This window comes from Sminthopsis crassicaudata, chromosome 4, assembly GCF_048593235.1.
Source record: "Sminthopsis crassicaudata isolate SCR6 chromosome 4, ASM4859323v1, whole genome shotgun sequence".
In the NCBI taxonomy this organism is placed as follows: Eukaryota; Metazoa; Chordata; class Mammalia; order Dasyuromorphia; family Dasyuridae; genus Sminthopsis; species Sminthopsis crassicaudata.
Window position 1 is genome coordinate 192,693,862 of NC_133620.1, and position 26,040 is coordinate 192,719,901.

At 38.9% G+C, this 26,040-nt stretch overlaps 1 protein-coding gene and 2 long non-coding RNA genes across 7 annotated transcripts in view; 1 reads left to right on the plus strand and 2 right to left on the minus strand.

The window, feature by feature from the left end:
• The window catches only part of FYN (FYN proto-oncogene, Src family tyrosine kinase), a 267,134-nt gene extending 246,871 nt beyond the window's left edge, over positions 1–20,263 (plus strand). For all 5 annotated transcript variants that reach the window (XM_074310085.1, XM_074310084.1, XM_074310089.1 and 2 more), the window contains 2 exons: positions 6,112–6,243; positions 19,591–20,263. In XM_074310085.1, the coding sequence (XP_074166186.1) occupies positions 6,112–6,243; positions 19,591–19,799 (341 nt within the window). In that variant the 3' untranslated portion in view covers positions 19,800–20,263. The remainder of the gene's footprint in view (positions 1–6,111; positions 6,244–19,590) is intronic.
• Positions 6,243–12,995, minus strand: LOC141566061 (uncharacterized). Its single transcript, XR_012489225.1, has 3 exons — positions 12,590–12,995; positions 9,702–9,767; positions 6,243–9,063 (listed from the first exon to the last, which is right to left on the minus strand). It is a non-coding gene; the product is annotated as an uncharacterized LOC141566061 (long non-coding RNA).
• Positions 20,264–20,922: 659 nt separating the features above from the next.
• LOC141566062 (uncharacterized) lies at positions 20,923–23,230 on the minus strand. Its single transcript, XR_012489226.1, has 2 exons — positions 22,851–23,230; positions 20,923–22,561 (listed from the first exon to the last, which is right to left on the minus strand). It is a non-coding gene; the product is annotated as an uncharacterized LOC141566062 (long non-coding RNA).
• Positions 23,231–26,040: the final 2,810 nt, after the last annotated feature.

Below are 26,040 nucleotides of genomic sequence, written 5' to 3' on the forward strand. Positions count from 1 at the left end.
ATTTCCATGAGTTCAAGTCTGGTCTCAGACACCTGAGTGATCCTGGGCAAGTCACTTAACCTCTTATTGCTGCAGTTTCTTCATCTAGAAAATGAGCTAGAGAAGGAAAAGGCAAACCCCTGCAATATCTTTGCTGAGAAAGCTGCAAATGAGCTTGCGAAGAGCTGCATATGACTAAAAAAAAAACACACAACAACCAAAATTTCTAATATTCCTCCCTTTCTTTAACAATTCCTTTCCCCCTAGAACAAGAAGATTGTTTTAAGTGAGCTATGGGGTATATTTGTGGAAAAAGATAGAGAAGACAGATTAAGATGGGGTAAGAAGGTAAAATTTTGCTAATTAAAACACATTTTTTCCTTTTTAAAAGAAAAGAAATCCCAAGTAAATTTGAGTTTTCTAGGACAAGAGTTCAAAGTAAAGGGACTACAGATCTGGGTTGTGTTTTGTTGTTGTTGTTACATATTTTGTATAATTGTTTTCCTTAATTTAAGAAAAAGAGAGAGAGGAAAAAAATTAGATGAAAGGCCATGTTTACATTCTGGAGAGGCTCCCTTATGGGCCCAGCTCACCAGGTCCCTCCTCTGTGTTGGATGCATGTTGGTGAGTGGGCCTTTACCCCGAGCCATTAGGTGGCATGAAAACCAACAGGGGAAAAAGGAGAGTGGGAGGTAAGTTGTTGAATGATTAGAAAAGTAAGAGTTGATAAGCTCTTTTCAATTGAAACCCCCTTAGTAATAAGTAATTTGCTGCTGCTCTCTAGAACCTTTTGTGGTCCTTGGTGAGGGCAAAGCCCCCAGGGAGAGCAGGGGAGGAAGAGGAGAGGATGCAATTAGTTGTACAGGGAAGGCAATCCCATGTAACTAACCCTCCCCTCAGGATTCTTCTACAAACAACAGAGTGCTGAGGGGAGATATTAATGGGCTTATTTTTTTTTTCAGCAAGAAAACCGATTCAAAGCAAATTTATTTCATGCTGAATCCAGTGAGCTTTTGCTGAAGCCAAGCACGGCTCTAAAAATGCTGTTATCATAAATCCCTGTGTCGTTGTAGCTCTTGTTGGAATATTTCTAAAGATATATAGTGGGAGGTTCTATATCCTGCTTACGGATCATTAAATGATAGGGTGTGGGAGATGCTGCTGCAAGAGAACCCAGAGACCGTCTAGTTCTTCCCCAGCCACATCCCCCACCCCCAGTTGTATAGAACCTGAGTTGTTTATGATCACAAAGGATTTGAACAATCGAGAGATGTTTAGCTTGGAACAGAGATTTGGGGCAGGGAATGAAGGAGAAGGTAGCTATTTTCAGTATTTGAAGGGCTGTCATATGGAAGAGGCAGAGGGTCTGTTCTGTTTCCTGAAAGTGGACCTAGTGGCAATGAGACAAACTTAGGCTTGGTACAAGGTAGAAACAATTAGAACCGTCCATAAGTGGAATAATGGAGCACTTTACAATTTGTAACCCTGGCAGGTAAATGCTATTATTATCCCCATTTTACAGATGAGGAAATTGAAGTCACTTATCCTCAGTTTCCTCAAGTGTATAATGAGGATAATACCAGCCTCTGATCTGGGGTCTTTTTTAACTGAGGCTCTTCTATAAGAATCACTGATTGATGTGACCCAGTAGTGTGGCACCTTGAGCCAACAAAAGGTCTGGCTGACACTGAATGCCTTCTCTGGAGACACAGAATGAAGTTATCCAGGTAATAAAAGCTGCACATGCTAAGCAGCACAAGCACACACACTCACGCACACCTTCAGAGCAATAGAACAGATCGAGGAGGAAGACAAAGAAGGAACTCTCTGCTTGTCATTTTGTTTAATTGGATTTGTCTGAGCAGCAGAAAATTGAGCTGCACTTACTTCTAAAATGGAAATCAATGTCCCCAGTCATTCAGTCCAGGCAGTGTTGGAGACAGAAACCTTTGCATGCGCCGTTTTTGGTTCTTTAACTGAGCAAGGCAAATTGAAGGGGAATAGAAAAGAAAATCTAGGACCTTCCTCTGTCAGACCTCCCATCATGGGGTGTAAGAAATCAATAAGCAAGTATTAAATACCTACTATTTACCCTACAAGCATAATGCTAACTGCTGGAGTTACACACACAAAAATGCCCTCATGACAATGACAATTTATGAAGAATGACAGCATGCACCCATGATTACATGCAAAATATAATGTACATGTAACTTTGTAATCATGTGTGTACTTTATACACATATATATGTGTACATAAGTATAGGTGAGAGAGAACACAAATTTAACATTTGACTTATGTAAACATGTGTGTTTACACATAAGTACATATAGAATATGTACCATTTATATAAACATGCATGTTTGTATTTGTGTATATATAACTACATGCAAATATATCACTGTACATATGTTGATGTGTACACTTGCATGTGAATATATTGAGTACATATAAGTAAATGCAAATATACTATATGTAACCATGTATGTATTGCATATAAATATATGCAAAAATGTAACCTTTGAGGCCTTGTATATTTGTACGTATATGTATATGCATCTATAAGTGTGTGTAAAATATGTTTGTTATTATTTGTAACCAGATTTGTGTATATACATGCAATGCACTTATATATTATATGCATATAATATACTATTTTTATATATGTACTCATACTAGTATGTACAAAATACTTTGTATTCTTATATACATATAAGCCTTTTATAATTATATATATGTATATATACATATATACACATATTTTACAAAGAGACATGTAAAATATATGTGACCTTTAATAAGTATATATATGCACATGTGTATATGGTTACAAAAGGTGTTTTATATATATTTGTAACAAAAGGTCACATGTATGTGTGTGTATATATATGTGTATGTGTGTATATACAACATATCATACATGTAACCTTTTGTATCCAGATGTATGTGTATATCTGTATCTACATATATATACACACATACATACATACACAAGTATGTATTTATATGTAAACATTTATGACCACATGCAAAATATATGTGTGACCTCTTAGAAGCAGATATTTGCATATGCATTATACACACACGTATATATGGATCAACTAAGTGGTTCATTTGGCAAAGCACAGGACCTGGAATCCAGTAGGCTTGAGTTCAAATACAAGGTCAGACATGCACTAACAAGTCCCTTAATCTCTGCTTGAGTTTTCCCTTCTGAAAAATAAGGATAATGTTGGCATTTACATAGTACAGTGGACAGAGATAGGCCCTGGAGTCAGGAGGATCTGAGTTCAAATTTGGACTCAGATACTTATTATCTGTGTGACCCTGGGCTAGTCACTTTACCCTGATTGTCTCCCCAAAAGACATTAAAAACAAAACAAAACTGGGGATAATCTTTCTCCTAGATCTGTTGTGAGGCTCAAATGAGACAAGTGCAAAGCACTTAGTGTAGGACCTGGTGTATAAGTGTCAGTTTTTATGGTGTGGTTGTTATTATTTCACATGTCTACATTATGTGGCACCGTGGGCAGAGTGCTGGATCAGGGCTCATTCAGATATATTCCATGCCTTCCCTTCCTGAAAGGAGGAACCCTGATAGAACAAAATGGCCATTTTCAGAGCCTGGTTACATGAAGCCATACAGCTTTTAAGGGAAAAAAAAGATATGAATAATTGTGCTTAAGAGAAATGACTAAAAATAACTCTGCACATAAAGCTGAAAGAATACCACAGGACGCCTTTTTTTTCTGCTAGAGTATTAATATAAGACCTTGCATGGTGAAATAATGGGATTATTATTTTTTATTTCATTTCACACTTAGAGATGCTGAGGAAAACTGCTCTAAGGTAAAAGCATCATGGATTTGCTAAGGATGCTATTGATCGTCAACAAAAATCAAATTTCTGTAATTTATCATAGCTCCAATTACTAATTACTATATTCCAGAAACTATGCTGGTGATTTTATAATTTCCATGTTGTATTATTGTGAGAAATAACAAAGAAATAGTCTTATTTTGGTACTTTTTGTTGTATACTTTTCTTCCAGTCCTATATTATATTATATTATATATTATAATTCTATAGAATTAACACACTTTAAACTCATATCTGTGTTCACCTTGAGAATAAATATGCCCTGTGTTTTTTAGGTGTTTGCTCACTGAAATGTGCCTAATCGTTTTTTCTAATTAATGTGTGTGAATGACAGAGAGAAGGAGAAAAAGAAAAAAGAGGGTTACAAAAAGTCCAGTATCAATATGGTGGGCCCCCGAAGCAAGGGAGTAAGGACTCTTGGGTTGTCTAAGGAGAGATTAATTGGCCCAAGCCAGACACGGAGCTGGTTAAAGTTGCTGTGATGATCAGGGTAGGCTGTAACTCCCCCAAGTAGCTGAGAGAGAAGGAAGGGGTGAGAGGAGCAGGGTGGGAGGAGGGGCAGAGGTATGATGTTGTTGGCTCAATTTTAATCTTGTGTAAATCCTTCTGGCAAATTACAGAGCAGTGTGGCCTCCACCCTTCCTCTTTGGGAGGAGGAAAGATTTTCTAAGACAGGGGTGGGAAATGAGTCAATAGTGTGATATTCTATATTGGACAGTGCCAGAAGGTTGCTTCATGGACTCTGAGAGACCATATAACCATAAGATAACCAGGACTACACGCCACCTTTCCTAGGAAAATCGTGATATACTTTATCCTTTTTTTGAAAAATCTCTGGTTCAGGATTTGAAAATGGATTTGGACTGGGGTTACAAGAAAGAAATTAGCAAAGACCACAGTATCAAAGAATATGAAGAATCAACCCAGAAAAATGGAGGGATTCTTCATTGCCCCTTTCAGGAGCATGGGCTAGAGGAAGGGAATCAATTAGATAATTTTCAAGCATTTACACTGTTCCTGTCTTCAAGGAACTTACATTCTATTATTATTTTTTTTATTTTTAAAACATATGCATGGATAATTTTTCAACATTAACCCTTGCAAAATCTTGTGTTCCAAATTTTTTTCTCCCTTCTCCCCATCCCCTCCCCTACATGGCAAGTAATCCAATACATATTAAGCATGTTAAAAATATAATTAAATTCAATATATGTATACATAGTTACACAATTATCATGATGCACAAGAAAAATCAAATCAAAAAGGGAAAAATAATAAGAAAACAAAATGCAAGCAAACAGAAGTGAAAATGCTATGTTGTGATCCATACTCAGTCCCTCTCAGGGTGTAGATGGCTCTCTTCATCATAAGATCAACTGGCCTCAATTATCTCACTGTTGAAAAGAGCCATGAAAGAACTTACATTCTAATGGAAGAAGGGAAGGGGGGGGGGGGGGGAAGCTCTTCTGTAGTTAATGAGGAAGACCCAAGGAACATATGGGCACATTTGGACACAAATCCTGTGTCAGCTTGTCTCATACCAGGAGAAGCCATTCATAGACATGCTGTGTATTTTGTAAGGCATTATATACTTTGTAAGTATATTTGTAAGGCAATATATACATTATATGTGAGGCCTTAATACTATGTGTTATAGATTAAAATAGAATCATAGTGCTCAAAGGGGCCTTAAAAATGATGTAGGTCAGCTTCCCCTTTCTTTACAGAGGAAGGAAGGAAGGAAGGAAGGAAGGAAGGAAGGAAGGAAGGAAAAATAGCAAAAGAAAGAATGAAAGGAGGGAGAAAGAAAAAATAAAAGATCACAAAAGAAAGGATGATTGAGGAGGCTATTGTCATTGGATCACAAAATACTTTGGGAGGTGTATAGGGTCTAAGCATGTTGCAAAAGCAGTCAGAAATCAGCTTATGTAAAGCATTATAAGCCAGAGAAATTTATATTTGATCCTGATAAAATTATGGAGCCACTGATATGATTAAAGAGGTAGTGACATACTAGGATTTGCACTTAGGAAGACCAATTTGACATCCAAGTGTTAGTTTGACTGAGGAGAGACTTGTGGCAGATCTAGTCTATGTTTCTTGGTTCTCCCTCTACCAACAGTCTTTTTTATAATTCTTTGCTTCTTCTACACTGCGACATGTACTTGTTCTCCTTTCCCTATCTTTGTGCCTCTTGTGTGATCTTGCTGCTGTTTCGATTATGAATAATAACTACCATGTCTTTGCTTTAGGTGCAAAGTTTCCTATCAAGTGGACAGCCCCAGAAGCAGCCCTGTATGGAAGGTTCACTATCAAGTCTGACGTGTGGTCCTTTGGAATTTTACTCACAGAGCTGGTAACCAAAGGAAGAGTTCCCTATCCAGGTAAGAAGAGAGGGGCAGGAAGGAGACTTTCTTGGGATTTGGATGCCCCAACCACTCCATTTGGAGATATATTCATTCATTTCCTCAATATAGTGACTAGCAAATAACCTGTGTTTTTTAAGTGTTTGTAGAATTAAATTGCACTTAAATGAATTCCACAAACATTTGTTTAAACTCCAACCAAAATTATAAAAATAATTCATGTTTTCACAGTGCATACTGAATTTGTCGGCCTGGTGATAAATTATGAAAATGAGGGATAGAGAATAGATACATGACTAGAGAGATCTCCAGGTTGAGGAAACTCCTATCATTATTACAATTGAGCCTTCTTTCTCAAAAAAGACTAATGACAACTGGCGATTCACCCCTCACCCTTTTATCAGTGCAGTTTGGCAATAGCTCTTCAACTTCTGAGATTTTGCTTAAAGTAGTAGTAACAAATTCAAGTAGAAACTGGTTCCCTTCTGCAGCATATTGACTTAGAAAGTGACAAATTGAAATTATCTATATTGCATTATATTTTTATGTTATATACCATTTATATTTTTAACTTGGTTTAGGCCCTCCTCTAGATTTCTGTAGGATTTGTGGCCATTCAGTTTTGATGCTAAAAGAAAACAAGGATTATGTGACTTGCCTGAAATCACAGAGTTAATGTGTATGGGACTTCAAGGCTGGCTTTCTAACCCCTGCTCCAGGCTGCCTTAATGGAATAATCCATGAAGCAATTGGAAAGACTTGGGTAATGTTTAATTTTAGGATGGTAGGGGTTCCTTGCTCCTAGCTTCTTATATATCTGCTTATTATATAAAATCATGTACAGTGTGGCTGAGGCAGTTACGTGGCTCAGTAGATGGAGTCGGGAAGATCCAACTTCAGATCCGATCTCAGGTACTCATTTACTGAGTAAACAAGTCACTTAGCCTTTTTTTCCTCAGTTTTCTCATCTGTAGAAGGAACTGGAGAAGGAAATGCCAAGTCACTCCAGTAGTTTTGCCAAGAAAACTCACAAAGAGTCAGACATGACTGAACAGCAATGTGACTCTTTTGGGGCAAGATTTTGAAGGAATGGGAAATCTGAATAAGTGTTTTTCCAGCTCTAAATTTTAAATGCTTTGATCCTCTAATGCCTAATTACTATCAGAGAAATAAAGTACTTTTCTCAAAGGTACACTGGTCTTTGCCCAAGCTGAGTATGTAAGAGAGATTATGGGTTATATAATTATCACAAAATACAAATGTAATAGAGTAAAGAGAGGCACACAGCTGGAGTGGAGGTCCTGAGAAACTTCAGAGATACAACCGCTGGCCCCTTGTAGCTTTATCCTGAGGCTTTCTTGGAAAATAAAAAGGGCATAAAAGGGTCTTCTGTCAAAGAAACTGGGAAGCTGGAGCTTCCGTTTTATGCCAACAAGAAGTCATTTTGAAATATATCTAAAAATTTGAAGCAATTAGCAACTGATCTGGGCACTTAGGCCCCACCCATTCAGAATTCATGAAATCCCTTTCTCCTCAGCAAGAAAGTCCCAAAGTTGCCATGTTGATTTCTTTTGCTAAGCCATTTTAATTTGCAATAGGGAAGATTCAACAAGAGCAAGGGTATATCTGGAAATGTCTCAGGTGTAAAATTTAAAAAGCATCAATTGGATGCTTCACAGCATCACAGGCAGTCACTTCCCAGATCAGGCTTGCAGGAGTCTGGAAAGAAGGGGTTAAAAGGTTCCATTTGCTTGCTTGATGATTAAACTCTATCCATCAGACCCACAGACTGAACCTCATCTCTGCAGGATATAGCTCCAGATGGCCAGAGCAAAGAGTAGAGACACTATTCATTAGCATGGTGAAAGAAAAGGTTCAGGCTTAGTATTGAATACTCTAAATATTCAGGCATAAGTATTTATTGACTGATGTAGGAAGAAATGAATGGGGAATTTTTTTTTCAAGTATTCCAGAGCCTGAGATTTTTTTCCCCCTAATTATCAGATTCATGACAAGGGCATCTTAAAGATTTTTTGGTGCTTTAATTTGTTCCTTCAGATCCCATCTCAGCCTCCCTGCAGCAGTTATTATCCTGCAGTGGCTGTTCTGTGTACGTTGTAGGGAAGACCTGCCTTCTGAAATGTTCAGGAAATGTCTTCCAGTTACTGATGATTGAAGACAGAAAGGCGGTCTCTTCCCCCTCCGCTCAGTGCATACACGCATGCCTAAGGAGTGAGCTAAAAAGCCAATGATACGAATGATAGCGAAGATTAATGAGTGACTGAGGCCTCCTGCAAATACTGAGGGGGGTTGCAGCCGGGGGAGCCAGCAAGGGCAGATTAATTTGTAATCCCTTTGTCCGGGTTTTTGTTTTTTTTGAAATGAACATTTTTTGTGATTTCCAGAGGACACAGGGAAGGAATTACTCATAAATAGCTCTCCTTTTCTCTGTGCTGTATGTCTTCTCGGCTGCTGGGAGTGCCAAGTAGCCATGGAGGCAGAATTGACAAATTCCCCATCTCTGAAGTGCTGGCAGAGGGCATCTGAGCAATCCGGATGTAAGTCAGCTTTATTGATGCTGCTGCAGCTCCCCACACGCACATATGTGTGTGCACATTCAAGCAATGGTCGAGCAGAACCGAAGAGAGTGTGCTGTGGTGGAGGCAAACAAAAAACACTGGGGAGGTTGAGAATTGCTTCTCGGGAAGAAAACAAGTCGGGGTCCGCTCTCTGTATTAGGAGAACTGGAAGCCGAGCCTTCTCCCCACCTTGTTTTTATTGCATGGATTTTAAACTAAGTCCTTCATGGAAACTCAGGCTTACAAATCATTGAAAATGCTGGAAAAAAAAAAAAACAAAAAACAAAAAACACACCATCATTTTGAATTTCTCTTGATCCTTAAATTTACGTGAGAAAGGAAAGTGAGAAAAAGAGAGGTGAGGTGTACATTTTTAAAAGTTGAGGCTCTTTAATCTAGTCCAGCTTTAAGATGAAGGAAATGGCCTTATTTTAGTAGGATTGGATTCCTGAAGAGAATTAATTTTGAAAAGGGCTTTAAATAAGAAAAAGATAGTTTATGAATGGATGTGATTATCAGGTGTTTGGGCCAGAGGGGAAGGCTAGCTGTGTGACCCTAGGCAAGTCACTTAATCCCAGTTGCCTCAGGGGAAAAAAAAAATAGAGGGAAGGGGAATCAGAGAAAGAAGGAGATATTCTGGGTGTGAAGTCTGGCCAAAATTGAAGGGTAAAGGAAGAAAGCATGATAAAAAGATACTAGGAAGAGGAATAAATATTCATGTTGCTTGAGTATTGAAATTAATGATGAGTAATTGAAATCTGATGTGACACAGGAAGAATTGTTTGAAATTATATAAAGGGAAGAGGGAAGAAATGGGAGAAGAGAATATACAATGACAATTAGATGATGGGGTGGCTAGAGCACAGGATCTGGAGAACCACCGAGTTCAGATCCTACCTTAGACATTGACTCCGTGTGATCTTGAGCCAAGTCACTTATTCTCTCCTTGTCTCAGTTTCTTCACTGGGAAAGAAGAAGAAGAAGAATAGCATTTCAGGGTTGTAGTGAGGCTCAAATGAAATATAATGTAAATCACTTTAAAGTGCTATGGTTTGCTAGCTCTAAACCCTAGCTGTTATTAGCTTACTAATTACTACAATAATATACATGAAAATAATACTAAAAGGTAGTTAAACTCAGATTAAAAGCAATGGCCGGTATTAGTTACAGAAGACAGACGAACAGACCTCAGTTTCCCAATTTGTCAAATAAGTGAGTGCCATTTCAACCCTAAGTTTGTTGATTCCCCTCTCCTCTCCTCCCAGTACAGAGGTAGGATACTATAGATGCCCCACCTAAAGCAAAAACATTCTTTATGCTGGCAGACCTGGCAGCCATGTTGAATTCTTTCTTTTTTCTTTTCTTTTGTTTTAAGCATTTTAATTTACCATAAGGAAGATTCTATGAGGGCAAGTGTATATATCTGGAAATATCTCCTGTGTAGAATTTTTAAAGCATCAATATGACTTTTTAAAAATATTTTTTAAAAAGATCAAGAGAAATAGGCAAAGAACAATGTTACAATAAAATATGAAACATTAAAATTCTTTATATTTATATTTTCAGCAACCTAGTTAATCTTTTGTCATAGATATCCTCAGTTTGCTGAAAGCTTGGATTCAAAATCCATTCCAAGGAAGAGTTTGCAAACTGAGGCTCAGGGACTAAATATGGTCCACCACCTGTTTTTGTACCGTATGAGACTTAAAAATGGTTTTTACATTTTTATTTAAAGCAAAAATTTTAAAACCATTCTTAGCTTAGTTTGCTGGCTCCCCATTCTAAAGAAAAATCATTTTATTCCTGCGGATTCTCATTTATAAGCAAAACAGACAAAAAACAATTTTTCTGGGGTTGAGGCATCCATAAGCTAGGAACATATGTAAATAGATGTACCTGTGAATTGGAGGTTATGTTTTTGAAAGGCGTTTCAAAATTAGGCCCACAACCTTAAACAATTCCATTTGCTTTTTCCATTATTCTATATTTATCTTAGCCCCAGGAGTGATAGGCATATATTGGCAGTGGATTTTTTCCAGAGGTTGGGAGTGGAATAGATGATGGGGTGTTGGGGGGAGGTTTTTCTAGTGCCAGTGATATCATTTACTTTCCTCAAAACTTTGGTATTAGAAATTAACCATTCAGTAAACTTAAGCATTGTTTCCTGGACAAAACACTCTGATTAGTACCCTGGGCTTGCTAGGGTTAGCCTCAGATTCTAAGATCAAGGATTGTGAATTTGAGGGGATCTGGCAGAAGGGGGCTGGTCTCTTTAATACCTAATACATCCATTTGTATACTGGGAATACCAAAAGCCTTAGGGCAGTTTTAAGCTGCTAAAGCCTAAGCATGGATTCGCTTACCATTTTAAGCTACTAAAGCTTAAAACTGTACTGTATGCAATCTCCTAAAAATTGGCAGCCTTCCCATGTTCCTGATTTTATCTAGAGGTCAATCCTTGTTTTTTAAGACAAGATTTGCTCCCAGAATGGTGGTGAGTATCAAGTAAGATCATATTTAGAGGTCTTGTCTATAAAAATATTTTTGTAAGCATTAAATACTTACATAATGTTGGGGGTTTTTTTGGGGGGGGGGAGTTGGTATTGGTTTTCTGACTTCATCGGTTAAAGTATATCTTTGCTTATAGTATACCCACTAAGAATACTCCTTCTACTAATATATTTCGCAGTTTCTAAGCTTAAAGCAGAGTTCTTAACCTGGGGTCCACAGACCCTGAAGAAGTAGCACAGGATTATGAACTTGGAAGATAGGAAAAAAAATTTTTTTCACTAATCCCCATTTGAAATTTAGCATTTCCTTTGAATATGAATGCAAGAAAAAAAATATTCTTTTCCTGAGAAGGGAATCTTTACAATTTACTAGACCACCAAAATGATTCATAGCACTTTTTTTCTTTTTTTTTTTTTTCATAGCACATTTTTAAAAATAGAATAGAAAGGGGATAGCCAGATGATGCAATGGATAGAGCACCAGCCCTGGATTCAGGAGGACCTGAGTTCAAATGCAGCCTCAGACACTTAATACTAGCTGTGAGATCCTAGACAAGTCACTTAACTCCAATTGCTTCAGTAAAAAATAAAAAATAAAATAGAATAGAATAGAAAGTCCTGAACTCAAGAGTTGTTGGGGCATGAGAAGTTAAATGAGTTACTCAGGATCACCCAACCATCGTGTATCAGAGGCAGGATTTGGACCCAGTCTAATGGCTTTGATGCCATTATCCCACCCTGCGTCCCCCGAGACACATACATGTCAGTTGGCGTAGATCTTGTCCCACCGCACATGGCACTTCCCACCCCAGGGATTCGTATGCCTTCTCGCCCCAGCATCCCGCTCATCCCTGTTCTTCTCTCCTAACTATGGCACCCATCTTCCAGCTAGTCCCGTAATCTCTGTGCCAGCAAGAGCAGATTGGTTTGTGGACATAAAGAGACCAGAGAACTCTAGCCAAGAGGAGAATAAGGAGCCAAGAAACGACCTGTAATCCTCCACAAGCCACAAATTCATCTTTCATCTTTGGCTTCTGGAGAGAAGGAATCAAGGGAGGCTTTCTAGCCCCTGCCCAGCACTCCGTAGTTGGACATCCTGTCCAAAATGCCCCAAGGGCGCCCCTTGCTTCCTTCTCCAAGGTATCCCTTGACAAGTGGCATCTGCTGTGAGATGCAGCTGAGTGGCAGAGAATGAACATTGGGAGACCGGAGGATGGACTGGAAGCTGGTCACCGCTTCTCATCTCGCCCCTCCTCCTCCCTGCCCACCTGTTACCTGGGCATTCATCCCTGTGTGCTCCTGGGGATTTCTATAATGTCCATCTTCTCCCTTGGCCCTTCCCTTGCTGTTCTCTGGTGGAAAGAAGCTCTTTGTAGCAATGTTCCTGTCACCTTCTTAAGAGTCTAGCTGTTTGACAACCATACCATGCATCTTTTCTGCATTAATCTGACATTTTTGTTTTGGGGTGGGGTTTTTTTGTTTGTTTTAAGCAGCTGCACTTGAGGTATTTGGTAAAAGAAGGAGAAGCCAAGCTAGCAATTAGCCTGCTTTGTTCAAATCACTTCTTTGTTTCCAGTTTGGCTCTCTCTTCAGAACCTCCCTGCCCTTAATTTTTGCTTTGATCCTGTACCAAAACCTAACACGAAGCCTCTTAGTGGCTGCCCTAATCTGACTCTGCATCTGATAGAATACAGGCTCCCTGGCTAGCTGAAGCAAGCACGCTCACTTATCTTGCCTTGCCTTTCCCCTGGTTAGAGAAACAAGCCCAACATGGCTTTTTGGCAGGTTTGGGACTGAGAGCTTCATTGAGCTCCAGTCATATAGACACACATCTTAGTGGAACACACATTGACCAGAAAAAGGGACAATTTGCAAAAGGTCCAAAGCTACTTTTTTTCTTTTCAAGAGCATGTTTGTAACCGAAACATCCTTCCTGTTACTCAAAGACTAGATTATTACAAAGGTTTGGTTTTTTGTTTGTTTTTGTTTTAGAATGGGGATCTTAGAGCCCACTATTAAAAGTGAGATGAAAATCATAATTAAGTAACAATTTATCTTTCCTTGTTCAGATAGAATATTTTAGAGATTCATACTGAAAGACAACATCTTTCTTAAAAAAACAAAACAAAAAAACTTCCACCATAATTTTCTCCAAATACCCCAAAGCACAATCCAGGGTTAAGAAGTATTGGGAATTTTGCAGGGGAGGAGGACAGGGAAAGGTGGAAAGATTTGAGGCATGGGAGAGGGAAAGGGACTAGGTTTGTGATTTTACAGGTTACAGGGAACTTCTGGGCATGGAAAAGTGCTTGTACCAATGTAGGTTGGCAGCTTTTCTGCAATTTGAGAATCCTAGAGTTGCTGAGAGGTTGGAACTTGCCCAGCATCACAATTATTCTTCATTCTCAATGAAACCAAGGACATTTCGAAGGGGGACTTCTTGACTTGAACCTGAACTGGATTTAAGTGAAGCAAAGCTATGTAGTCTTTCGGGTCAGGTGTCAGAGGTCTTCCTCCTTGGAGACGGGCTCTCTAGACTTAATGCTATACTGTCTTTTCCAGAAAGGTCCCAGAAATGGTAAAAGTGTGGGGAAAATGTCAAAAAAAAAAAACAAACCATCAAACCTGTCTCCTGTCCAATGTTTACTGTAACTTTTAGAAGGAATTTTCCTTCTCTTCCCCCACAAAAGTTCTCTAATCCATATCATAATGTGAAGGTGACCCTGGATCCTCAAAGACTACACCAGAGGGCCACCACCAACTCTGGTTACTGTAGCTGCAAAATCCAGCTTTAAAGTTTTATGAATGACCTTGCCTAGCTGAAAAGGCTTCCTTTGAAACTTTGAGCCTCACTAAGTTAGGAAAGCCCTTGTTTATCTTTTGGTTTGAAAGAGGACCAGTGACTTGTGCATAGAGTTAAGTGACAATGCACTGGAAACAGTGCAGTGTCTGGAGTCCATGGCTCAAATCCCAGCTGCCATTTATTACCCGATGACCTCCCAATGAGTCTCAGAACAAGGTCATTATTCTGTGAAACCCCTTTCACCATTAGAACTAGGTACTTCTGAATCTGTGAGCTTGTTTCCTTATTTGTAAAAATAAGGGGCTGATTTAGCTTATTTTTTAGAGATTTTAGAGATTTTCAATCTCTAAATCTGTGATTCTGCAATCTGCTGACAAACTTTTCACCAAAAGGTTGTTGGGTTGGTCATGAGGTGATGAATTCATGGCAACTTGTCATGGAGGGGTGGAATGGGTGATATAATCTGCATTACTGGAAAGAGAGTCTATGAAACCTATGAAACAGGCTGTTTTGGAGTGGATTAAATATAATTTTAGTGCCTAGATTGGAATACAAGGGAGTTAAGTGGTGATAGAACACCAGACTTGGAATCACAAGTTCAAAGCTGGCCTCCGACACAGACTTGCTGTATGACCCTGGAAAAATCACTTAACAATATTTACCTCAGTTTCCTCTTTTGTAAAAGATCTGGAGAAGGAAATGAAAAAACCCTCCAATATCTTAAAACCCCAAATGGCATCATGAAGAGTCGGACATAACTGAAAATGACTAAACAATCAGTGAGGGGAGAAATAAGATCAGAAAGACCACGTTGGAAACTTAAAAACCTGGGAACTGATATCGTCTATTTAGAGACTTGAGGGAAATTAAGATTTGATCTAGCCTACTCAACTTGATATGTGGTATTACTAAGGCTTACTCTTGAAAGGGGTCCTCTTAAATATTCTCACCTTAATTAAACAAAGACAATAATAGGACATTAGGCTGTTATTTTTTCGGGATTTGTATATGGAAAAAAAGAAAATATAATGAGTTGGAGGCCATTTTCAGTGGGAAGGTATCAGCTCTCCAGCTGATTTTCTCACCTGGAAACAAAAAAATCAAAGTAGCAGCTGACACATGTTTTGTAATCCTTGATTAGTGTGTTTTGCCTGTTATCCTTACCAATCACAAAGCCACTCCTACAAACTGCTGATGAAGTATTTCCCTAAAACGTGTGGATTTCTTCCCACAAAGTGTCATGATGCTCTAAAGCTCTCTATTCTCTATGAATTAACCCTGTCCTTGTTTCAATTTCTCCCTCAGTTTTTCTCAAGATTTTAGAAAAAGCCAAAGTGACAAATTTCCAGGTTTTTTGCCTAATTTAAGAGCACAATTTAAAAAAAAAAAAAAAAAAAACTTTACCCTTTGCCTTTCTTCACCTATCCTCCTTCTCCTCCCTCAGCTTCTCCTGGTCTCAAGCAAATGCAGATCCCTTTCCTAGCCCTTCATCACTCAGGTCACTCTCAATGCCCCCAAAGTCAGAATTGCTTAGAGATTAAAAGAAAAAAAGGTGCCATTTTCTTGAAAACAAGAATTTAGTTATCTGAAGAGAGAAAATGTTGTTTTGTTGCAGTGAATAAGGAAACCCATTCTGCACCAACAAATCTTTTCATGAAAATTTCCCAAATTTTGGCTTGAGTGGCACAGGGGAAAAAAAAAAAACAAAAACAAAACACCGCAGGGCTTTGAGTCACAAGATCTGGATTCAAATTCCAATTCTGCAATTTAGTGCTTATGTAATCTTAAGCAAGTCACTTAACTACCCTAGGTCTCAGTTTCCTCATCTGTTAAAATGAGGGGGTGAGGAGGGGTCTAAATCTGGTAACTTGCTAAGAAACACAATAAAAAAAAAAAAAAAACCCAGGACTTCAATAAAAATCCTGACAGCATCTATTTAATTTAAAGGCCCAGCATCTCTAAGTGATTGGACTCCATTCTGTCACCATTTTCAAAAATCAGAAGAAGTCCTTAGTGTAACGGGTCTCCCTTTGCAGGCTCTGGGAGAAGAGCTACTCTAGATAAGCTTCAGACTGTCAGTAATAACAAGGTGCATTGTTTTATATCCTGCTTTTCTGGCAGGAGCTGTCAGTGTGTTTCCACTTGGCCCCAGCGTATGGAATCTGTTACACATACTCCCCGAGCGTCGAGCAGACGAGAGGAGAAGGGCCATGTGCCAGGGCTGTGGGCTTTCTTCCCCTTTCACAGCGCCTCGCTTACTTCTTGCCTGCAACGCTTGCTTAACTACAAATCCTTCATTTGAGCGAGAACCCTAAACAAAGTGGGAGATCTCGAGAGAACCTCGGTATCAGCGGCCAGGCTGCTGTGTCAGCAGCTTCGACAGAGAATCATGCTTGGCCCCGGTGACCAATTACACTTTCTGTGAGAGCAGATTGGATTAAGAATGAAAATGTGGAATCTCCCCATCAGAGGAGCTTATTTTCTTTTTTAATGAAATGAAACATTTACTGACACTCGCTCTGTGTCACAGGAAGAAGATGATTAATTGAGCACTGTGGTACATTTGGGAATGGAAACTTCCTGTGCCAAAAGGCAGCAGCAAGTTCCCCTCTTGATCTGGAGAGAGGTCCCCGGGTGGTCTCAAGTACAGACTTTGTGAGGGACCTTTTTCCTGTATAGCCCAGCTCCCAAAGTAGGGTTTATCTAAGTTTCATCAGTGGGGTCTGGGAAGTCTTATCAGGTACCCCCGTGTGTCTTGGGTCACATTCGTTATTTACAGATAAAAGACTTGAGATGCCATATCGTGATAGACATTTGTCGATTGTTATTACATCTCCTTGGGCAGACAGGGCTGGCAGAAGATGGTAGCAGCCCTCAGACACACTTTTTTTAAAAGATGACAGAGAATAAGCTGTCTTCTATTCCATTTCCAGCAATATCAATAGTATTCCAAACAGCCACTCTCCTTTTCCAGGACCCCAGCCTCCTTTGTCCTCAGAATGCCCCCTCTTCTGAAGCAGACTTCAGATGTGTTTTATAATCCGTATCACTAATGCTTTTTAATCCTAACCCCCACATGGAAAAGGAATCTATAAAATCACTAATGACATGGATAAAGTGGACACAGACTTGTTCACCATATCCCAAAGTACTAAGATGAGGTAACAGCCTTTGAAACTTGAGTGAGGTAAGTTTAGGACAACGTTACTACTCCTTATACGGAGCTCTTGAAACTTATGGAACTCATTACCCCTAAAGGTGGTATTGGCAGGAAATTTAAATGGAGTCAAAAAGGGTTTGGATAAGTTGGAAAATGATGAAATGGTGAGTGGTTATCATGAGAAACTGGAATAGAACTACACTTTGTTGATATCAGAGAGGACCCTCATTCCCTCCCCCAACACATCTTTTGTGGACAATGTTATCGAATTGATAACATTGATAATAACGATAATAGGTAAACTGAGTTATTGATCCCATTCTCATGTTCCTAAGCATATGTATTGTAGCAGAGATGGTCCATGATACAATAGAGAGAGCACTGGGTCTGGAGTTAGAGGATCTGAGTTCAAATTCTAGCCCTACTCTTATCTATTTGTCACATCAATAAGCATTTAAGTGCCTACTATGTGCTAGGCATCTGTGTTAAGAGCTGAGAATACAAAGAAATGCCAAAAGATAATCCATGCTCTCTAGGAGCTCACAATCTAATGGGGAGGCAATAAGCAAACAACCATGTGCAGACAAGTTATATAAAGGATAAATTATAGTGGAAAGTGAGATCGGAAAGGCCTCTTGTAGAATGTGAGGCGTGAAGGCGGGAGGTGGAGATGAGAAGGGAAGAGAGTTCCAGGTGGAGGGTAACTGTGACCTGTGTGTCATTAAGCCAGTAATTTAACCTCTCAGCAATTAAGGTTTCTTGTCTCTAAAATTGGGGCATAAGTGATCTCAGAGCTTCCTTGTAACTCCAAATCTTTGATCTTATAATGAAACGTATGGATGCATCAGAATGCAATCATAACTTTGATGGAACTTTCATTTTATCAACCACCCGTAAAGTTCTTACTTAACTGGCAGGTAACCAACATCTTTCCAAAATAAAATGAACCAAATGCAGATGTTTCTTCCCTGTGGTAGTTATACCCCAAAAGGAAAGGCAGAGGAAGAAAATGAAGATCATATCTAAGATTAAAATCCTTTTCTCAATTTTAGAGATTAACTGAGCACCAGGCAAGAAAGGGAACTAGGCTCTTAATAGAAATCTGAGGACATAGGATAGCCAAAAAACACAAAGGATTGGCAGGAAAATAAGAAAACATGATATGGGGAAGAGAAAGGGGGAAAAATTGGAGAATAGGGGAGACTGGCTGTGGAAGCAGGAGGAGTGGTACATCTACTTCGAGGTAACTATGTTATTTGCTCTCAAGTTTCATTTTTTTTTTCCCCCTGGGAAAAAAAAGAAAAAGAGGACTAGAAAGAGATAGTTCAAAATATTCATTATAATTGCTGCAAAAACTTGTTGGTTAAGTAATGGGGCAGCTCCTTGCACCTCCCCTCCCCAGGTCACAAAGGTCACAGAATGATGGATGGCCTGACAAAGGTCACAGAGGCAAATGCTGGCCTTGGAGACACTCTGTCTGCTCCATCCAAGTTACTGAACCCAGGTCAAATCTGGGTCTCTGGGGTTCAGACCTTTGCTTGGCCAGGTAGCCACCTACAGCAACGGGAGAAATTTTCTTCCTTGCTCCCTCAGACTATAATTACTGCCTCAGGATATTCCCCAGAGCACCCGGACCTGGAGGGGGAGGAAGAGGCACCTTCCTTTGCCTTCCAGAGTCTGTCCCAGGTACAGGGGAAGCTAGGTTATAGGACACATAAATGTAGTTTATGGGCGTCATAAATAAGGAACAGTTTGGTTTTCAGGGTGAGAGAATTTAAAAACAGGGTGTGGGATTCTGAGAAGCACACGGCAAGCACTTCTGGGCTCAGGCCAAGGCAATACCAATTTTCAGTTCAATACAGCAAACACTTAAGTGACCACAGTGTGTGCACCTTACAAAGCTTTTTCTTTTTTCCTTTTTTTTTTTTCCCCCCTGAGGCTGGGGTTAAGTGACTTGCCCAGGGTCACACAGCTAGGAAGTGTTAAGTGTCTGAGACCAGATTTGAACTCTGGTCCTCCTGAATTCAGGGCTGGTGCTCCATCCACTGCGCCACCTAGCTGCCCCCCCCCCACCTAGGGTAAATCACCACCAAAGCTCAAAGACAGCACTTGGTCCTTATAATCTCATAGGAGAAGAGATTACCTCCAAATGCACAGATAGCATAAAATAGATAATTCAAAAAAAGACATGGTAAGTGCATTGAAGGTGATTTTTGAGTCAAAAGATTAGACGAGATAGTAAACGTGCCTCCAACACTGGTTGATCCTAATGCACTTGTGATATAAGGGCCTTCATCTCTCTCCCTTTTTTAGGCATGAATAACCGTGAAGTTTTGGAGCAAGTGGAACGTGGGTACAGGATGCCGTGTCCTCAGGACTGCCCTATCTCCTTGCATGAGCTTATGATTCACTGCTGGAAAAAAGATCCTGAGGAGCGCCCCACCTTTGAGTATTTGCAGGGTTTCCTGGAAGACTACTTTACTGCAACAGAACCCCAATACCAACCTGGTGAAAACCTGTAAGTCATATGGCCTGTCTGCAGAAAACATCCTCCAGGTGGTCATTTCCCCCCCTTTTAGCTTCCAGTTCAGTAGCTTGCTGCTCTTGGAGCAGTGTGGAATCTTCCAGGACCAGAGTGCATGTGAGTCTGAAGTCTGAACAACCACGCCCCTCATCGATGACCACTTGTCCCCAAATCTGAATGTCCTCTGTGAAGAATAAGAGACACAAACTTGTTAACTTCTCAAAAGACTTTTGAAAATGCATTGTATCGATGTTATGTAAACGGCAAAACCTCTATTCAGTGTAAATAGTTACTCAGTGCCAATAACTGACCCTAGTGCTTTCCTTTTTTAAATGCAAATCTTATGTGATTTTAACTCTGTCTTCACCTGATTCAACTAAAAAAACGAAAAGTATTATTTTCCAGAAGTGGCCTCTTTGTCTAAAACAATAAACTTTTTTTTCATGTTTTAACTAAAGAAAATCAGGACAGGTGTTCGTTTTTTGTTTTTTTTGGGTTTTTTTTAATAAATATAAATATATAAATAAATATATATATATATATAATATATACATACTTGTACATACAGTATGTGGGTACTACTGCAGAAAACTTGTTGCCAAACAACGGGCCGCATGGTTGCAGTACCCAGAGAGTGATAATTTTACTGCAAACATTAAAAAAAAAACAAAAAAAAAGGCAACACTGGTGCTATTCTAAAAACCAGTGGTCTAATTTTTGGCTTTTGCCAAGCATGAACTTTTTTAAATTGGATTGCACTTTTTGTTTGTTTGTTTCTGACTGTACCTGTAGATGGTTGTAACTTTTACTCCTTTCAGGAACCACGTGCTGGGTTTATGGTCATGTTCCCAATGTTTGACAGCCATGTTTTACAGGATTTGTTCATCAGACAAGAGTGAACCTCTTAAAGCAAGAAAACACACCATATGACCAGCCAAACTGGAAGATAGATGCTACAAGTACTCCTTGTTTAAAAAAAACAAAAACAAAAACAAAAAAAACTCTGTATACTGAAATAATTCAAAAGAAATTTTTTTTAATTTAATAAACATTGTAACCACATTTAATGGTCTAAAACCCATAGCATTTTAGTCATGTCAACCCACTAAACTGTTTATCATGCAAATAGGATTTTCTGGGGGAGATTTGTGCACCATTTCCCATTGTAAAATACATGTTTTAATGTCCTGTACTGCTAATGAAATTTCTTTCTCTCTGTCTGAGAGTTCTCCAGTGGAATTACTATGCACTTCTTTACGTTTCATGGGGATGCACAGAACAAAGTATTATGTTCTCTCATTGTCTATTTGTACCAGCCTCGAATTACTTATATTTAACCAAAAAAATGAAAATGAGCAAAAGGAGAAAAAAAACACAAAAACAAACAAAAAAAACCAACCTCCTATTTCTATTGAGTTTTTTAATACTGAGTTGCAAATTTTGGAGTCTTAATTACTTTTTTGTTATGATTTCTTTGCAAGTTTACATTTTTAAATTGTTTAACTTTCTTAATTTAGTAATTAAAAAGAGAGCATTTTACATTTGGATTTTTGTTCATTTGTTTAAATCACGGAGGGAATTCTTATGGTTTTGTGATGCTTCGTGTACCAGATGGCGTCGGGATGATCTGGTGAATGGCCAGGAAAAGAAGCCCACGCTGAAGAAACAGCACCACCAGCTGCCCCCCAGGTTGGCCCATAGGGTGGCATCTGGAGTCTCCCATGTCACTCTTGGACTTTCTGCGGTATTTCAGATCGTCACATCACCCTTGGCAAATGATGTATTGTCACATGGCAAGTTTTAGTGGAGGCCACATGCAAAAAGACCAGCTGAAAAAACTGGTGTTTTGCTTTTTGGACTGGCTAACTATATGAGGTAATTTCCAAATGATTAAAAGGATATGATATGAGGGAGCTTTTGTTTGGGAAGGTTCTGTTTTACTGTCTGGATGTTCTAAAGAACTGGGAAACATAGAATGTATGTGCTGTAAAACCATGATTCATCCGAGCCTTCATTGTTGTTCAGTTGTGTGCAATGCTTCCTATTTGTGGAAGGATTTGCCATTCCTTTCTCCAGGAAACTGAGGCAAATAGGGTTAAATGACTTATCCAACTAGTAAATCTCTGAGATAGGATTTGAACTCAGGTTTTTCTGATTCCAAACCTGGTACTTTATCCATTGCATCACTTAGCTGCCTTTTTCAAGCAATCTCCAAAGGTGTGATTTCTACCACATCCTGTTAAGAAAAAGAGTTAGGAAACTATGTGAGAACAGGAATTTATTTGGAAATCCAGATTCCAGGAATTGGACTTTACAAATTTAGTGAGGTCTCCTGAATTTTCTATATCTACAGTACTGATTGTGAGACAAGTTTTGGAGTGAAAAAAAGTCCTGAACCATACATCCAGCTATCTGGCTGCTGGCACCAGCTCTTCAACTTAACTCATTATGACCTTGGTCACTTAGTTTACTCACCATAAAACTGATGCTCTGAGTCTGAGTTTCTGCTTACTAAAGGTTTGGTCTCTTCTGGCTCCATGATGCTAGGATTCTGTAATTACCAACATTCTGAAAATCACCCTGATCACAGCAACTGGGAGACAGCGTGGTACTACATCTGGGGTCAGAGTACCTGGCTTCTGTTGCTTCCCACTTATGTGATCTCAATCCCATATCTCTGTTTTAGCTTCTTCAAAACAGACCGCATTTTCTCGATAAGACCCCTTCAGTTCTGAGCCCTAAGGTCTCTTCTCAGTAATCCTGAGTGGAAGATTGCATTGTGATTAGCATACTTAGCCCCAATAGATTAATATGTTGCAAAAATATTAAAAAACAACAACAAAGACCAAAACAAAATGGGGTTTTCTGGTTAATCAAGGTTTTCACGATATTGTTTCCAATACAAATATAATCACTTGGTTAAACCACAAGGCAAAACTGTATGAGTTTAAGTGTTTTCAGCTTCATAACAAAAGTTTTTGCATTCAGGTTGGTTGGTTTATTGACATGTTCAGAAAATTTTAAAATGTGTATTTACAGATCTTCTTACCAATTTCCTTATCTTTGGTTGTCATGCTCTCTCCACTCTCCTCCAAAAAAGAAAGACAGACAGACCTATGGATCATTCAGAGATGGTGAAGGCAGGCAGAGCAATTTATTTTGGTCTAATTTCTTCAAGGAAAGAGAATCTCTCCAGACCAAAGTATGCTCTTTAACCTATTATTTAAGTGTCTGGCAAGTACCTCTTACAGAAGGTAAATAAATTAAGAGCATTTCGAGGTGCTTCAAAATGTGTCTTCCAACTTCAGTCTGTTGTAGCTATTCTGAGACACCAGGCAGCACCAAAACAGTCACTCTAAGAGGAAATAAGAAGAAAGACATCAGAAATACTTAAGGTATTTCTGTTAATTGTTTCCCTCCTTTTTTTGTTTGTTTGTTTTGTTTTGTTTTTAATGATGTTTTTTCTACTTGCTTCATTGAGTATAGTGGGGAAAACAGTATTACCTACCAGGAATTCTATCATCTCAATACCCTTTATTTTAAATTAATACTTTTTCTCAAGTACACGTAAAAACAATTTTTAACATTAATTTTTTAAATTTTTTGTTTCAAATTCTCAGCCTTTCCTTCTTCCCCCTACCCCTAAGTCCCTACCCTCACTTGCCAAGGACACCAAGTAATTTGAAATTATGTCTGTGTAAATTATGCAAAACATATTTCCTTAATACCTAAAACAAACAAACAAAAAGTTCAGAGCTACAGGAATTAAAAATTCCATAACATAAAAAAATGCCCCCATTAAGAAATATGATCTCATGCCTAAAAGTGGTGAAAGTAAAATTCATTTTTTATCTAAATGTTCTGGTAATGAATAATTTCTTTCTTTCTGTTGTTTGGTTGTAAGTATGCAAATAGCAAGCAAGCAATGTGGTTTGCAGGCATCCTTCTTAAGTATTTCTCATAATTTTTTGTGTGTGAGAATTTAATCAAACAGTGTTCAATGCCCGCTATATGTAAAACACTATACTAAACATAGGTATAACAAAAAATAAAAATACCAGGCTCTCAAGAAGCTTCCAATCTAGTTAAGGGGAACAGACATGTATATTTCCAAATATAAAACATTCCAAAACGAAATGGAGGATATGAACTGTGTGCTAGACATACAAAGGAGAGAGTCTCAACCAGGAGAGATGGGGAGAATGATGGTGTGGAGACATTCCAGGTACCAGGGGCAGGACAGCATGAGACTTGTTTGAGCAATGCTGAGAAGGTGATTTGGCTTCTAGGGCAGAAGATGTGAAAAGGAATATTGGGTAAAGGTAATGGAAGGTAGAGTGATACCAGCCTACGAAGGAGACTTATAGTGTCAGAAAAAGAGTTAGGACTTTATTCTACAGGAAAAGAGATTGCACAGAATGGTTTTTGAGCAATAAGTAGATATGAGGAGAAGTTTTAATCTTTCAATGATTTGGAAGGTAGACTGGGAAAATAGAGAAACTAAAGGAAACCCATTGGGGCTTATTGTCACAATGTAGTCCTGCACTAAAGTGATGATGAAAGGAAGAGAAAAATATAACATATGTAAGTCAACAGGACTTGGCAAATAGGCACTGAGCATGAAGGGGAAAAGAAGGGAATAAACATTTCTACAGCACCCAGTATGTGCAAGGTACTTTACCTATTATCTTATTTGATCCTCACAACTATCTCCATTTTGCAGTTGAAAAAATTGAGGAAAATATACATTAAGTGACTTGTCTGTGGTTGGATTTGAACTCATCCTCAGTCCAGGCACAGAGCCCGAGCACTGTGCTACTTAGCAGCCTCTACAAAGAAACCAAGAGGGACTCTTAAGTTTCTGAGCCTTGGAGTCAGAATGTCAGTGTACCGTCAATAGAAATAGGAATATCAGGAGGGAGAAGGAAATTCTAAGAGGCTAATACTAGATTTAGGTTGAAGCATATTGAGTTTTGAGGGTGAAAAAATTAGAGGCAGGAAAACCCATTAGGATTGCCTCAGGTCTATGTTAAAATCATTATGGTAGTAATGGGAAGAAGAGGACAAAAATTTTAAACACTCAACAAGAAAGGCAGATAGAGATGTTTGGAGAAAAACTGGAAATATCTGATTGAGAAATAAAGGTGAGACTATTTTAAATTGTAGAAAGAAGAGAGATTAAGGATTTAATGGCAAAGAACTATTTCTAGATCATAATCTGTAATGTGTTTGCTAGACCTAGCATCGATTTAAAAAAAAAAAAAAAAATGGTCCCACCCAGTCTTTACCACTCCTATCCACCACTCCACTAATGCATTGTTTGGCTCAATAAAAATGTATTCATTGCCTGGTACCAATTTTCAAGGTCCAGTCCCCAAACTTCATTCAAGTTAATTGGATATTGTAGAATAGCCAGCTTTTTGATATTAGGATACCTTATGTCCTAAAGAGGATAAGTTCCTGAGGACTCCTGAATCAGGGATGTAGGAGAAGGTTGTGGAGTTTAAAAGGGGAGATTTTTTTTTTCTATTTTTTCCTATAATAATGTCATCAGTACTTGTGACTTCCTGAGATGAACTGCCCCAAAATACAAATCTATTTTGTTCAAAGATGCCCAATTCTCTCTCTTCTCCACTAGAATTGGAAACAAATTCAGAAGAATTCTGAGAAGCAAACTGAGGTTGCTTGTGTATGTCATTCAAAGTAGCTGACTGAGCAAATTTGGTGCAGTGATGATACCCAACAAATGTTCTGCAAAGGACGTCTAGTTTCTCACTGGAGGGGATTCCAGTGCAGCTTGGCACATGGGTGGGCTTATTAGGGTGGGCTTCTCCCACCACGAGAAGATAAACAGCAGCACTGGAAGACTGGCCACACCTGCCTTGGGATGGAAGGAATGACATGTGGTTCACATCTAACCTCAGAAGGGCTTTCTCCCAGCACTGGAACCTCAAAAACAACTGCAATCCTTTGTGGAAACTACTCACTTTAGGAGCCTTCATCAGTCCACAGAAATGTCACTGGAAAGAGCCTTTTAGGATGGAAGAAGACAAATTTTGTTTGCTGGTTCTCTGATCTGGAGTGCTTGTTCCCAGACCAGCTGTAAAGTATTGACTGATATCTGTTGCCCAGGGATGCAGAGCTGCCTGTGGAGGTGAGCTTTGCTAGGTTCCTAAGAAGTTGCATGTAAAGCAAACATTAACTCATTTGGGTTTTCTCCTTTTTGCTGAAGAATAGTT